At 39.4% G+C, this 16558-nt stretch overlaps 1 protein-coding gene across 2 annotated transcripts; it reads left to right on the top strand.

Annotated features, from left to right (window-relative positions):
* Positions 1 to 7054: 7054 nt before the first annotated feature.
* On the top strand, positions 7055 to 15924 carry LOC147825465 (uncharacterized). Of its 2 annotated transcripts, none has more exons than XR_015440726.1 (3): positions 7055 to 7305; positions 12816 to 12912; positions 14241 to 15924. XR_015440726.1 is itself a non-coding variant. In XM_087185886.1 (3 exons), exons 1-3 carry the CDS (start codon positions 8610 to 8612, stop codon positions 14508 to 14510), a joined length of 411 nt encoding a protein of 136 aa, XP_087042012.1. In that variant the 5' UTR covers positions 7449 to 8609; the 3' UTR covers positions 14511 to 15924. The 2 variants fall into 2 exon arrangements, 1 of the variants encoding a protein (XP_087042012.1); XM_087185886.1 differs by lacking the exon at positions 7055 to 7305 and adding an exon at positions 7449 to 8653.
* Positions 15925 to 16558: the final 634 nt, after the last annotated feature.

Genomic DNA, 16558 nt, shown 5'->3' with positions numbered 1-16558 from the left:
GGTCTGAGGATCTGTCCCTGCTGAGCTTTGTCCTCTGCCCAAGCTGACCCCCTTGCTTCCCTTCCTCCTGAAAGACCCTCAATAAATCTCACAGATCTGAATCCCTGTCTCAGGCTCTGCATGTTGGATATCTTATTCAGGACATCTACTCAAAACCATGTAGCCAGAAACACACATGATGTGTAAGCTCTTCTTACCTAACAATTAATAAAAACAAACAAAGTAATATATAAGTCTTAAATAAGACTGTCAAATTGTTTGACAAACCCAAGATATTCCTATAAAAATAGGCACAAGGTAATAAATGTGCCAATTTAATAACAAAGGTAAAGCACCAATTGTTTCATGTCTAAATAAATAAAAGGAAGCTTTTCATATTAGCAACATTACAAAACTTATTTGTATCACTTATCCTGTGAAAAGTAGTAAAGCCAGGATGTATTTGACAAATAAATGAAGCAACGAAACAGTAACAGTGATAAAAATACATCTTTGCTCTTTAGATATCTTGAAATGTTTTTAAATCTTTTTAGACACTGAAAATGAAATATTACCAATGCTTACCAAGGCATACAGGAGGCTTCTGTCATGTTTTCTCATCCTGATTAATTTTATAGTGTGTTAAATGTTAATCGCTTTATTTGCAGTGAGTCTCACAATGTACGGAGGACACAGAAGACTTGAAAATTTTTATTTATTTTTTTACACGTGCGCATATTAAACACTCCAAACTCTATCAACTCTAGATGCCCATTAAAATCTCCAAAGGAAGCCTTTTAAAAATATCAAAGTTGAGATGCCGTGTCAGTCCATTTAAACCCAAACCTGGGGGAGGAGGGGACCTGGGTATTATGTTTTGAGCTTCCAGATATTTCTAGAGTATCAGCAAATTGAGAAATAGCAGATCGGGGAGTGTGGCCAAATCCTTCCGGCTGCTGAGGCCCAAGCCACGCTGGAACCCTGCTGCCCGGCCTTATCAGGCTTTTGTCCCTATCACTGATAGTTCCAAATTTTAACTGGTGTTTAGAAGACAAAAAAGTTGGACTCTGTGCTCTACTGAAAGGGAAATGATACATCATCATCATCATCATCATCATCATAATAATATATGGGACATCCAAAAGAATTGACATGTTATGTCTATGCCACAATGCCTCATGATGAATGTGATCATTATGTACTGCAAACATGTACCAATAAAAATGAAAACTAAAAAAATATATATCCAAGAAGTTTTGGCTTTTAATGGGTTTTGTCGAAACAGTCTTTGGGTGGGTAAATCATTTAGGGATGTGTAAATGAAATTTTGTTTTCAAACCTAAGTGGGTTTAGAAGTGGCAAACTACTTGACAATGCATAAACAAAGCCTGGTTGCTCTCCCAGTGCATATAAAACACCAGCGGATGAGTGTCCTTAGCTTCAAAGATGTCTTCATCAGCGCAACCTGGGAGAGTAGCACTGAATTCTCAGAAGACCTCAGGACAATGAAGAAGAATGTCTAATAGTTGACAGAGATTTTGTCACATATGTGTGGGCATCAGTTAGATATTTGACCTTCTTTGCTTGAAATAATCTTTTCTTCATTCGTGATTCGAGATTATTTTATTTTACTCTGTTTTTTTGAGACAGGGTCTCATTGTGTAGTTTAGGCTGGTTTGGCACTCGCGATGTGACCAGGCTGACCTCAAACTGTAGCAATCCTCCTGCCTCAGACTCTCAAATTCTGGGATTATAGGTGTGTACCACCATGCCCAGTTTGGAACTCAGTTTAGAAGGATATTTTCCTTGATCATTTTGAATTCAGTGGTGACAAATTGCATGTGAAAATGATCCTTTTAAAGCTAGGTGTGAATATGTCCCTCACACATGGTAAAAGTGCATATTGGTTACTAGAGGATGAGATGGTATTAAATTGAATTCAGAAGCCTGAGAGAACACTGACCTTCAGTGTCCCATGTGCTTCCTGCAGGGTTGGGACCCTGGTAGATGGAGTCTAGCTCTGACCTCACCTCTGGCTGAACAGAGTGCTGAGCCCCAGCAACTCTATCCCAATGCTTAAGAACAGGGCTTTTCCTTAACACCATTTAGTGCTGTGGACTCCTCAGATCCTGGAGGATTATACAATTATATAAGGAACCAGTTATATAGAACAGTTCTAACTCAAGGTTCTCACAGTGGAACATCGCCTAGGAAATAGAACCATGGTGGTCACTGCACTGTAACTGCCACGATCTGAAAGTCATCCTTAGGTTTGGATGCTCTCAGCTCATTGGCCCCAAAGAGGGCAGGCAGTCTTCTCGCTTTGTGAGACATATTCCATCCCCTTGTTCCCACAGCTGGCCTCCTTTTCCCTCACTGCAGCCAGCAACTGCAGATGTCAGGCCTATGGCGAGCTAGGGTCAGGTGGCTCACAATGTAGCTGGCTATAAGGAGGTGGAAGGAACAGGGTCAATAAACTGATTTAAAAAGGCTTGCTTACCCAAGGTGCTGCTTGTGTAATGGATTTTAGAGCAAGCCAGAGGCAGCTTTTTCGGATATAGCCCCATGTATAAGACAGAACTTCATATTCCATATTTCATTTCTTTCATGGATATGAATATTATTAGGTGACTTCTGTCAGCATCAAAGACATTGCACAATAGTTTTGGGGAGGAAGACAAACACTGGCTGCTGATTAGATCAGACTCTGAGGTCCCCAGGATCTGACCCTTATTTGGGATAGTGGGCTCATATCATACTACTTACTTTTCTATGTTATATTTTTCCCCTGAAATTATTCCCAACTCATCTTTTAAAATGTAAAGCCTATTTCTTCAATACTTTTTGGGAAAAGTGGCAAAAGAGAAATTTTCGGGGGTAGAAAGTATAAATTTTTCTAATTGACATTCACTGAGCAAGTTACAGTCACCTCTTGTGTGGATAACATTTCTGCCTCATTTGTTCAATTTCTCTTTCTCAAAACATTTACCGAGCAAATGTTTCTTTGTGATGGTGGAAAAGAGTCAGGATCTTTTAGAAGAGAAGGGTCATATCTATAAAACTTTCAAGGAAGCAACTTCTTAAATTATTTGCCTATTAGTAACTTTTCCCCAGTCTACATGACATTGAAACTACCAAAATAATGCTGTTAAAACCCACTTTGTACCAAATAATGTAAGATGAAATTAACATTTAATATTTTTTCTCAATTTTTATTTTTCATTAATACAGGTTTGGGGCACATAATGATCACATTCCACATGAGGAGTTGGTTTATGTACATAACACCTTAATTCTTTTTCATCCCCTCCCCTATATCTTTTTCCCTCTCTATCTTTTGATTCCTTCCTCATTTGCAAAATAACATTTTTTTATAATGAGAAATATATGTTTCAGAAATCACCATGTCTTACACAGCAACTTCAGGATGTTTATGTTCACATAAGGAAATTGTAGGTTATTGGATTAAAAAGTTGATGAAGCTTTATTTTTACCTGGGTTAATAGAAGTTACTCTTACCTACAATGATTTATAATTTTTTTCTCTTTTATAATTTTCTCTTTGATGGCAGTCATGCTTCCCAGAAAAAGGAAAGGAAGATGGCTAAATTTGCAGCCCATATTTTGACTTTAAATGAATGTTAGTTAGGATAAAGTTTGAGCTTCTGGAATAAAGAGATTTCAAAGGCCAGGCTTAAATAGCAGAGATATCCAGGTCTCATGCATGGAGTGCTCTATCTGACCCAGAAGTGTGAGACAGCTCCACTTCTAATGGGGTCTCAGGAACTCAGGAGGGTGCTGCACCTCCATCTTTCACACACATTTTCCCAGATTGATGCAAGGATAACCCGGATATAGAGGGAAAGATAAGAGAGCTAGATGGAGTGCAGCAGGAAGGGTACAACTTACTTCTGCTCATGGCCCATTGGCAGGCTCATCGTCACATGGCCATGCCAAGCTCACAAGGACGTTGGAGCATGAAGTTGTAGCTGAGCACTGAGTACTTAGCTAAGCCTCTGTTAAGAAGGAAAACAAGAAGATGTGGGAAACATCTACCACCAGCTGAATCTGCACTTCTGCTTACATTTTCTGGTATCAATTTACAGAAAGATGCATGAGCAGCCTTTATCAAATACAAATGGTCCCCTACTTAGGATGGTTTCACTTATGCTCTTTTTTGACAACAATATGCAAAAACTACACACATTCAATAGAAACTCTTCAAATTTTGGATTTTTATTTCTTTCTCAGGCTAGTAATGTGTGGTAATATGCTTTCGCCGGCACTGGGCAGTGACAGTGGCCCCAGCCAGTCACATGATCACAAAGGTAAGCAAGGGACATTGTCCAGAGGGCCCTGTTTCTAAGCTGTGATATTCAGTAGGCTAATGGTATAAAATGCATTTTCAACTTAGGATATTTTTACCTGCAGCAGGTGTATCTAGATGTGACCCATCATCATTGGGGATGCACCTGTGGAGTAACTCATTCTGGCAGTAAGTCTGCCATGATCTTCCTCTTTGCTGGGTCTAAGTAAAGTAGGTATTGTATGCAAATTATGTTTTTAACATTTAGACATTGGAAGAAAGTCGTGTGTTATGACAATTTATGTAGAAAATATAGGCAAGGTCTTAGACTGTGATTTTTTTGCCACATGTTCAGAAATATCTTCACAATTTTAAGTTTACATTTTCAATAGTTATAGAGTTAAAAATACACTGGGCCCCAAGGATTACATATATAGCATATTTTAAATTATATACATATACTAACTATTACCATCTAGGAAGTGTTTGTACTCTAGAGTTTGACTTAGATTTGTTATATACATTATTGACACCATACATTGAATTAAAGCACAAGTACAATTCGTCCAATTTTGCAGATCACCACACTTAAATATGAAGTGATTAGATAACTTGGACACATTCCTGAATGGCAAAATAGGGGTTTGAAACCAGATCAGTCTAATTCTGAAGCATATTCTATTCATTGTTTCACTTAATCCTCTTAACATTTCAATACACAGCTGATCTTTGCCTCATTTAATAGAATGCAAAAGATCAAAAAGTTTAAATGATTTGCCAAAGAAATGCAATTAGTAAGTAATGAGGTGAGTTTCTGAGGCTAAACATCTAGCTCTTTGAATATAACTGGTGCTGAGTTAAATTTGCCCTGCATTCACAATCAACAGGACTGGTATCTTGGTCCATGTCTGCTTCCTGGCTTCAGATATGATCACTGGCTCTAACTTGTGCTCTGGTCTTTGCCACCTGCACCCTCAGCAGAGACCCAAAACAATTGGGCCACCAAATCATGGGCTAGGACCTCCAGAAACATGAGCCAAAATAAACTTCTCTGTACTTTTGCACTATGTGCATCGGATACTTCCTTCTAGTGACATGAAGCTGACTAATCCAGCCATCATAACAGGGATTTTATTTAGCAGTTTTCTGTGTACATTTTGTCTAAAACAACTATTACAATATCAATGATAGGTACTATTATTATGTCCACTTTGCAGATAAAAATAAATGAAGCACAGCCAGGTTAGTAAACTTGTCTCCAGTTCTGTCATTGGTAAGAAGGGTAGTGAAATTACAAATCCTGCAACGCAGCACTCACCTGCCCTAGTACTATCATATCTTTTCCTGTGCCAAAGAAGTCTTGCTTATTAAGGAGAAAAGCTCTCAGTGAGTTCAAGGAACTCTCTCTTGCTCTCTCTTTTTAAAGTGTTCCTTTTTGGTAGAGGATTAAAATAGCTGTGTTCTGTTTTCTAGTTCTTATATTAGAGAGTCAAATTGATTTATTCGTAAAATTCTCCCTTAAGACATCAAAAAGCTGACTTAAATATTTATGAGTCTGTATATATTTAAATCTCCTCTTTCTCATTATGAAACATAGTTAAAATTAAACTTCATTTTTCTTTGCTGTCACCAAATTGTGACCATCAAGAGTAGTATCTCCCATTTGTCATTTTTTTTTGCTCCCATGTATTACAATAAGTAGGTCTGGGCTGACAATGCTGAGGCTATGAATTCTGACAGTTTTAGAAGGTAAATATTAATAATTACACAAGGAGCTCCCTGTGAGTGACTTACTACAGAATGATTTCACTTTCATGATACATAAGTATAGAGAGATTAAAAATGAAGGAAACTGCAACCCAAGTGCTTTTCTTGCTCCACCTCCTGTTCTATCAAAGAAGTGGCTGTAGAAAGCATCTCTGAGTCAGTGTTTAGCTGTCTGCTGCTCTGCCTTACACTGGTGGCCATTCCATCTTCTCTCAGCCGGGCAGCACCTTAGGATCTCCATCCACAGGGGACTCGGGGGAATAATCTGGGTTCCTGCAGAGAGCACGGAGATGGCCTCCTAATAGACTTGTCCTCACAGAGGAGAGGAAAGGGGCCCATTCTTTCCCAACCAGTTTGCCAAACTTAGTGTCTGTTACTCTCTCATCACCCAAGGTTTCCCAAGCCCAGATCAACAACCCTGCTTTGACTTTTGCCTGTTTCTTTCAAATTTATTTTCATCTTCATAGAAAGGATGATGAGGAGACTTGATCAAACCTCCCCCCAAAAGTTAACACACTTTCATTCTGTGTCACTTGGATATGAAAAATAATATTATAGAGAATATGAGTGCCTGGTCCTCATGATTTCAGTGCAGCCAAATCATGGGACAAATCTAACAGTTTCAGGTAAAGCAACACTGTATTTTTTCCGGGTCTAACAGCTTTGCTGATTTCAGCTGCAGGAGAGATGTTGGTTTCAGAGTAAAAAGAAGGCAGAAATAATTGTTTTAGGATATCAATGTAGATGTCTATTTCCTTGTTTTGCTCATTTGTCTTCACAGTCATTATTACCTATAGTCAAATTAAATGGTAATTTATTTTCTTTTCACCTTTGTCACCCAGTAGAAGGTTAGTTCTATGTGCACAAGGACTTTATCTTCCTTGCTCCCTGCTGCGTTCCATGGCCTGCAACAGTGTTCCATGCATGGCTGGAATGAAGGAATGCATGTATTAGACTTGTACAAATGTGTGCCACACAAGTGGTTATTCAACACTCAGGCTTAGAGATAGTGAGCTGCAAAAGCAAAGCACAGATGGTGAAAGAAGTGGAGTCTATAAATCTACCAGGACTTTGAAGGTTACTGTCATCAGCAGTGGTGTGAAGGGAGATAACTTGGCTGTCTAGCAGCACATTCCCCTCTAGACATCCAGGAACCAGGGGAGAACATCAGCTCCCTTGGCCTTGGGCACTGGCAGCTGGAGTTCCGGAGCACCTCAGTCAGGACAACGTACACCTGCCACTGTGGCACCAAAGGTGAGCAGATGTCAGTCACCATGCTGGGGCAGAACAAGAGAGAGAGAATGAGCAGCACTGAACCAGCTTCTCCTAGATCTGCCTGGAAGGAGTTTTAGCTGTTGCAGTTCCTCCAGAGGATGTGTCAGAGCCATACCAGGGTGATTTTTGTTTTTTGGAGATTATTGTTATAAATGTCCTCTAAAAACCAGACTCCTTGATACCACAGCAATGATTATAATAGAGTATGTAGAAAAGTAGAAGACTGAAGGAGGAGCTCTTAGGTTAGTGCTTTCCTAGGATGTGCAAAGCCTTGGGTTTAATCTACACACTCACTCACACACACACACACACACACAAATAAAAATAACAGGGGAAGAAAACTATTAAAGGACTGAGTAGGCAGAAATTACTCTGGAGGAAAGAGAACTAAGTGAAGTCAATGAGTGACTGGGGGAGCACGGATGAGGGGCGGCAGAACTCAAAAGTGGGAACAGTGAAGATGGATGGTCATATTCATTAAATTGGCCCCGTGAAGCCAAGGCCTCAAAAGTCGGGCAGAGCACAGCACAGCTCCCTACTGACCTGATTCACTGATTCTCAGAGGGCATCCAAATGCAAAACATGACTGCTGACATGGCTGACAGGAGGGTAGAGGCGTTTCCTCAGGGTGGGGTAAAGAAAATAAAAGTGATCACAAGATCACAGAGAAGCCTATGCTAAGAGCAAGTCACTTAGGGCCAGAGCTTTTCAGGCCATAGCAAGAATTTTGGATTTGATTTCATGTGAATTGGGAAGTCTGGAGAGTTTCAAGGGGCAAAAGAATCATCAATTTTTTTTTAAATTACTCGGATTGCAAAGGAGGAGTGAGGGTGAAAACAGAGACCCTATAATAACCTAGGCAAGAAAGAATGGCTTTGACCAGCACAGTATTAGGCAGTAGTGAGAAAGGGTTAGAGCCTGGAAGAGTTGGGATGGTGGAGAAAGCTGCGCTGGTTCCTTAGACACAGAGTGGAACGTACACTGTGAAAAAGATGACACCAAGGGTTTTGTTGTAACTGGAAGAATGAAGCTGCTATTTGCTCCAATTGGGGAAGACACAGAAGAGCAAAACACAAAAACAGGAAAGTTCCTTTTTGGCATACCAACTAGATACAGAGCAGAAATGTCAAGTAGTGCTTGGGTGTATGAGTCTGAAATTCAAGGGAGGGGTTTAAGATAGAGCTGTCACCATATTAGTGGGGTTCAAAGCCATGGCCTAAATGAACTCACCTGGAAAGTGGATGTGGATGAAGATGTCTGACAACTGAGCAGTGGGTACCTCAATGTCTACAGGTCAGAGGAAGAAGAAAGAAGGTCCAGAAGAGAGGTGAGATGGAAGGAAGGAAAAAGAGAAACCAGAGAAGGAAGGAAGGAGGAAAGGAAAGAAGGAGGGAAGGAATGAATGAAGGAAGGAAGGGAGGGAGGGAGAAAATACACTTAGATACATCTAAGTCGTGGAATTATTCAAGTTTTCATTTCTTCTTTGTGTTTTTCAAACTTTCCATAAAGAATAGGTTTTTGCTTTTATAAATGGAAGGAATTTTTATTACAAAATGAAATAATATATTAATTTTAATTATTTTATATACTATAATGGATGAAAAGTGGGACTGTTGAGGGTTAGATGGTGATTATTTTTAAAGTGTTAACATAGACAGTACATCCTTGAAAAGAATACAAGTAAAGAGCCTAAGGGCCCAGATGATGGCAGAGGGACCCTCGCTGTGCTGTAGGAGCTGATGAGTTATAAAGAGTGGTGCCAGGAAGGCAGACACAGAAAACAAAGAGAGAGAGAATATAAAGATATCCCTAGAATAGAAGAGGCTGAGAGGAAAGTCCATTGCAGGACCTACCTGCAGGGATAACAGAAAGAGTTTCAGAGTGAAAAGAGAAGAGAGAAGGGAAAGGAGCAACCCTTCCTGACCATCTATTGTATTTCCACTAAGTTTGGAGGAATAAGAACGTGAAACTCTTAAGGTGGGCTGAAAACAAAGCCTATATAACCTACACATGAGAACACAGAGTCAAATTCCCAAGAGAAATCATATTCTAATTGCATTATTAGAGCCCCAGGATCAAGTGATGAGGCAAGTTATTCTTAGATTTTTTTTCCAGCTATCAACTCCTAATTTCTTTTTTGTATTTTGAAAAGTTTCACTTGGATTTTCTGTCATTTGCAGAAACAGAAATCCTGAGTAACAAAATAATGCCTTAGCAATGACTTTTAAGAAAAGTTAAATTTGAAGTAGGAGGTGAAGAATTACGTATAGATAAATCCAGTAATATGGGTATAGCTAATTAATATTTATTTGATATGTATCATATGTAGTACAGTAGTTAGTTCCAAGTACTTTATAGGTCTTGTCTCACTTAGTCTTCCCAACAAAGCTGTGGGTCAGATGTTATTGTCATTATTAATTTCATTTTACAAGTGAGAAAAAAACAATGAAGAAACTTGCCTAGTCATATCCCACCACTTGGGAGCTGATGGTTCTCTGTAAAGTTCAAAGAACTGGTTCGTGAGTGGTGGCTGCTAACTCCTCAGTGTGTAGTTTATCCTCAGGGAAATGAAGCCTTCTGGTCACATGCCCTTGCATTCAAAATAATAAATTTTAATTTCCAGGTAATTTTCTATCTTCCTAAAACATTAAATCCTACTTAAATTTTAGTGAAATGAAGAGAAATAAAAAACCTTTGGATGTCTCATCCGTTCCAAACAGACCTTATAGTAAAAATTTAAAGCAACACATCAAGTAATTTCTCTTTTTGATTTCTCAAAGCCATTTACTATCCAGCTGATATTGAAATCAGAATACTTCTGCCAGTTCACAATGGAAAATTCATAGAAACTATGGTTCCTCCTGTCACAAGTTGTTTTTCGAAAACACTAATGTAAAAATCATGATTTCTCATGGAAACACCAGAACATTCCAGAAAGGAAAGGCTCACCTTTCAAATCATTCCATCCAAATTCATTTCCATGTCCCAATTTGACTAGAAATTAAACTTAGACATTCCACCAAATTCACCAAAATCATATAAAACTTTGCCTCTCAGCTTAAAGTATTTCACCAGAGTTTCCACAAAGTTGTTTGTTATGGAGGTGTTCAGCTTCAATTAGGGCTCAGGGTCAATGAAAGTCAGTATGTTTTTATTAGCCGGGCTGAAAAAGACTTTGTGTTTATTTCATACAGTCTCAGAAATTATGCCATTTGCTCTGAGTTGCCTCAGGGTCGGATACATATAAAACTTTGTTAATTAAAATAGTAAACTAGTTAGGTCATAAATGAAAAGCTGGTAGTTACACAGATTATAAAATGTAAGCAGTGAAGAAACCAAGATCTCTAAGTTGGGCTCTGTTGGTCAGGAGAAAAGTAAAATGTTTTAAACTTTTTACTATATTTTCTCCAAAACAAATCTGAAGGTGGTATGAAAAAGTAGGGAGAAATAGAAAAATATTATATCATCAGAAGGTCAATGTAGAATGATTCCTTTTTCCCCACAGCCTCACCAACATTTGTTATTGTTTGATTTCTTGATGATGGCATTCTTTCTGGAGGATGTACCATGAGGCCATAAAGTTAAGTAAAATCAATGAGACACACAAGATTAAATAATGCATGGTTTCTCTGAGAAACCCAAAGTATAAGTTAAGAGCAAACTAAAAGATAGATAAGAGGAAGTAGAGCGACAGATCTTCCTTGAATGGGAAGGGGATCAAGAGATTGAGGGAGGGGAAAGGTAGAAAGGAATACGGGATGAAAAAACAAATGAAGATGTGTTGTGTCCATGCACCACTCCACAGGAGGAATGGAAAGATTGTGCACTGCAAATATGGACTAATGAAAATAAAATTTTAAAAAAAGATTAAGTCATTTTCATACTGCAATCTGTAGAGAAACTTGAGCTCTATGGACAGTGGTTGCGGGGTTTCTTTGAGATTGAACTTTCTAATTCCTAAATGTCGAAGCTTCAGATGGTATGTGATGGATAAGTCTGAGGCTTGGTGGAGGGGTCTGTGGGTCCATAGAGAGCTATCAGCGGAACTAGCAAGAGAAACTGGACAGGATCACCTGCACACACAGTCAGGGAGGACGGAGCCTGGAGGCAGCAAGGGGAAAGGAGCCTTGCAGTTTAGACAGCCAGTGAAGTTCACACTAGGATTCAGATGGTGTCTGCTCATTTTAAGAAAACTCCAACAATAATTACCCAGATTCTCTAAAGCAACCTACTTATTTTTAAAGTGATAGTATTCAGTTTAACAGCATCTCCGGAAATAAACTGTAGTTTAACAGAATGTTACTATTCCTCAAATCAGTTAGAATGCATTGATGACCACGGTGGTACTCACAGCAAGTGAAAGGCCTGTGAAGTTCAAGAAATGTGCTCCATTTCTGTTCCACATGCACATACTAATTGATTAATTTATTTGCCTCTTAAACTGGTCTTGGAATATAGCAGAGATAGTATGAATTATGTATATTTTTTCCATTTAACAAATAAGTTTGAAGCTATTGGTCCTATTTTATACACCACAGACCAAACTTAGTCACTGCTCCCATCTGAGGTTAATAACTAACATTTAACCCTTTGCGTTAAAGTGCAAAGAGGAAAATTTAAAAATAAATTCTTAAATGTTTATTATTTTTACCATTTTATACATCATTAGTCCACATTGAAATTGGTGTCTAAAAACCATAGTGTTTGGTTTGGTTTTCTTAATGTAGTTTGGAAATTTATTTCCCTGTCCATTTCTTTTCCTCTTTACTCTACAACTGGCATTTCATGGCTCACAAATTACTGTACAATTTATTGTATTTTGCCATGACATTTTTATAACTGCTAGCACATATTAATTGTGAATCAGCGGGTTTCACTATGATATCCACAGGTGCATACATCATGCCTTGTTCATATCTACCTTCCTTTGACTTTCTTTTACACTCTCCTCTCTCTCTCTCTACCCCATTAGGTCCCCTTTCTCTCCCCTAATAGTGTGTCTTCTACTTTCAAGGGGTTTTTTTCCTCTACATATAAGAGAAAACATAGATACTTGTTTTTTCTGTGTCTGGCTTATTTCACTTAAAATGATGTCCCCCAAGTCCATTCATTTTTCCACCAGTGACGTCATTCTATGCTGCTTTATGGCCTAATAATACTCCAATGTCTATGTACCATACATACTGCTTTCTTAGTACTCCTACACACACACACACACACACACACACACACACATTTTGTGTCATGGTTTTCAATCATAGATTTATACAGAAACTTTCCTGAGCAGAATCTCCTCCTTAGCAGCCACTGCTAACCTTCTATTTATTTCTCTATTGGAAAATCCCAATGCAAGTCATTACTTTCAGCCGCTAGAATTCTATCTTTACTCTAAGCACTACTGAGATGGTGATTTCTTCCCTGCTGGTTTTCATATATAGTACATGGGTAATTGTGTCTTTCTGCTGCTTCTTGTTTTTTTAAAAATAAAGATTACAGAAAATTATTGAAAGAAATGGAAATGGATGGAGAGGAGTTAAGAAGAAAAGAAAGAAACTGCTCATCAGTGGCAGCTCTGCCAGACGTCAGGTGAGTCCCTCTACTCCTTCACCCTTCTTGCACACTGAAGTCCCTGCAGAAGTAAAGAGGTTCAGTCCCTCCCAAGCCTCCTTCCTCCATCTGCAGACCTCAACCATGAGCTACAGCTAGGGAAGCGCTCTTCCTACTTCCCAAAGCACTTCCCACTCTCTCTGCTGGGGCCAGCAATTCCCCCTCTCTCCCAGGACAGTCCTGACACTTCTGTCCACAGCTGGGCTTCCTCTGTGAATGCAGAAAAGCTGGAAGGACACAAGGAAACTGAGCACTGTGACTCCCCTGTCACACACAGCTGAGTTGAACTGGTGGCATGTGAGGGCAGGAATTTGCAGGAAGAGGTGAAACTCCAGAGCCTTCTACTGACGTGCCATTTAATCTCTTGACACCAAACACCTGACACGTACACACAGCAAACTTTGTTTTGTTTTAAATAATGCTGTGCTAATATCTCAGCACAAGAAACTCTCCTGTATTATGACCTTCTTTTTGACACATACAGAACAATTGTTTTACAGCAATAAATTTCTTTTCAAGAAAGAGTTTAATATATTATCCAGGGAAGGTATTCAACAAATAACTTATCAAAGTGTATAACCAAAATAATGGCACATGGCTTATAAATTTTAATCAGCATCCAAATGAGCATCTGTTTGCTGCTAAGAGTCACCCAAGTTGCCTGTTCCAGGCCACCCTTGGAATGGCAAATAGGTTTGGATGTCTTAATAGCAGAAGGTATTGGCAGCATTACTTATTCTTCAGTCTCTATAGTAATCCCTTAATGTCGCAGCCCAGCACAGAGCACCGTATGTGCTCCCTCCCTGATAAGCTGCTCTACCTGAAGGCATCATAATGAATAATACAGGCCAAAGATAGTGATGATTAAAATGTATTAAACAAATATCGAAGCCACCCAGAGCTCAGCATCCAGTGTGTGTTCCTACTAGCCTGGAGCTGCTCAAAGCAAATCAGAGCTCACCAGAGATACCGCTCCCACTTCCCCAAATTCCTTCCTATTATTAGAAAATGACAGCATGTCTCTCTACCTTTTCCATGAGACCAGCACTTTGGAGATATAAATAAAATAGAACAAAATGTGTTCCCTTTGTTCTATATTTTTAAAAGTTCTTAAAAAGGAATTTTCTGCGTCCATATTCTCATTTAAAAGCTGCCAGTCCGTAAAGTCTTGGACTAATAGACTGAAAATTAATGCACTTGTCATACTTGGTTACCTCTAGGTGGCCACAGGAGTATTAGCTTCTCAGAACCTGAAATCCTCTTCACTCTCATTCCCAAATTGCTCATTTTTCTCCTTTGACACCTAGAAGCCCAAGGCAGACACAGCGCCAAGTTCTGCTATCAAGATCTTCTTAGCTCCTGACGATCTGGAGAGACTTGCTTATGGATATGTGTCCACAGATGAAGAGCTGCCCCTGGCTGAGGCTTCTGCTATCCCCTACTCCCCGCCAAGCCCCCACTTCCCGACCAGATGGATGACTGACCTGGGGAATGAACCTCAGACCCCCCAAACATGTTCCTCAGCCCCTCAACCCGGGGCCTGCTTCCAGCTTTTCTCCCTCAATAACTCTAAGTGACGCACTTCTAGCTTTCTGCAGAAACACAAAAACAAAAACTTGCTGTTTTATTTGATCCACCCCTTTTCTTACAACTCTCCCAAAGGATAACCTTAAAGTGTAAATCAGACCATTCTCTTGCCGAAAACTAATCACTTCCAAGTGTACCTAGAATAAAATCCAGATTCCTTCCCATGGACTGCAACACAAGGTTATGTTTCCTCCTCACACTCCATCCACTGGCTCCCCATTGTGGACAAGCATATACATGACCACAAACACTCATTCATACCCAAACAAACACACACATATTTTAGATGACTAGGTTCTTCCATTTTTTAAGTATTACCTTCTTAATATCACTACTCAGAGAAAAGTGTAGAAGGCAGAAAAAATGGCCTCCCAAAGATGTCTACATCCTATGTCCAGAGCCTATGGATGCTTGGGTACATGGTAAAGGGGACTTATGGCACAGATACATTCAGACTTGAAATAAGGAAGTGATCCTGGGGTTTCCAATGTAATCACAAAAGACCTTAAGAGTGGCAGAGGGAGATAGGGCCATGGAAGAGGAAACTGGAGAGGTGGCAGCATGGAAAGAATTCCACATCTTTGAAGATAGAGGAAGAGAGCCAGGGGCTAAGGACTATGGTCTCCATGAGGCTGGAAAGGACATGAAACAGGTTCTCCCCTACAGCATTCAGGAGGAATGCAGCCCTGCTGACAGCAGAAATTTAGCTGAGTGAGAACCACTTTGTAATTCCAAACTACACAGCTGAAAGATAATAAGTTTGTGTTGCTTTAATTAAGCCACTAACTTGCGGTAATATGGTACAGTAGCAATAGGAAGATGCTACAATGAACTCCTCACTGATGCATAAACTGTCTCTCTACTGCAGCCCCATGCTTTATTCAACAGACCTTTGAAAACATTTCCCTTTTCCCCACCGTATGCCTGCTATTGTAGGCATGCTCGATGTACAAAATAGACAAACTCCTTCCCTCATTTTGCTTTCCAGCCAATATATAAAGCTCTTATTTGGTTTCTTCATCACAATTTAAAGTCACATTTTTGCTGACTAGCCAGGCATGGTGGCACATGCATGTAATTCCAACACTTAGGGGACCTGAGTCAGGAGGATGACAATTTTGAATCCAGCCTGGGTAACTTAGTAAGACCTTGTCTAAAATTTTAAAAAATAAAAGTATGAAGGCCTGGGGATGTAGCTTAGTGATGGAGAGCCCTCAGATTCCATCCCCAGTACTCTAGTACTGCAAGGATTAGATAGAGGTAGATACAGAGCTAGAGCTAGAGAGATATGTAGAGATATAGATATACAGTATATATAAAATCTGCCTACGATTTTATTTGTGATTTTGTTTTTGTTATTTTACTTGATTTCACCATGACAGAGAACAAGGCCCTTTAGTTTATAAGTATGTAAATCCAATGGAGTATTTGTCATATAATTTATTCAATAGATATTTATTGAGTTAATAAGTGAATGACCTAGATAATGAAGGACTTCCTGACAATTATATTCTCCATAGCTTTCTCTTCTTGCTTTATATTTTCTCTGTTTCCCTTTATTCTTTTGAATTTATTAATCAAAAGCCCATGGAGCCACATGTATGGAGTATGGCCCTGGAATTTCAGCAGTGCAGCTGTAAACATCCTGGTACGCTCAGTCCTTGGATGGTTATGGACGTGATGTGGCTTCCTTTATCATGTCTGACATATGCCTCTGTTGTGGCTCCTGGGGAGAGAAGTCATCAGATCCCTTCATTGCCTCTATGAGCTCACAGTTTGTGTGGATGTGTGTGTGTGTGTGTGTGTGTGTGTGCCTGGAATACTCAGTGACTGATTTCTGAATGGAGAAATGAGCAGTGGATATAAAGCTACTTCAGGTTATAAATACTTAGGATGCTTCATAGGAAAAATGCTTGGCTCCTGCCCACTTGGAGGAAGTTCAGCAACATCTTGACATGCTACAATTAGCAGGATTATCCAATAAAGTAAGCCGATATTTGACCATAGTGACTATGCCTTTATTCGGGAGGCAGGTTCA

The sequence above is a fragment of the Heterocephalus glaber genome, unplaced genomic scaffold, assembly GCF_053883595.1.
Source record: "Heterocephalus glaber isolate CG9 unplaced genomic scaffold, H.glaber_assembly_v1.0 deba00001503, whole genome shotgun sequence".
NCBI lineage: Eukaryota > Metazoa > Chordata > Mammalia > Rodentia > Bathyergidae > Heterocephalus > Heterocephalus glaber.
Note: the sequence above shows the minus strand (reverse complement) of the source record. Positions and strands in the feature narration are given on the sequence as shown.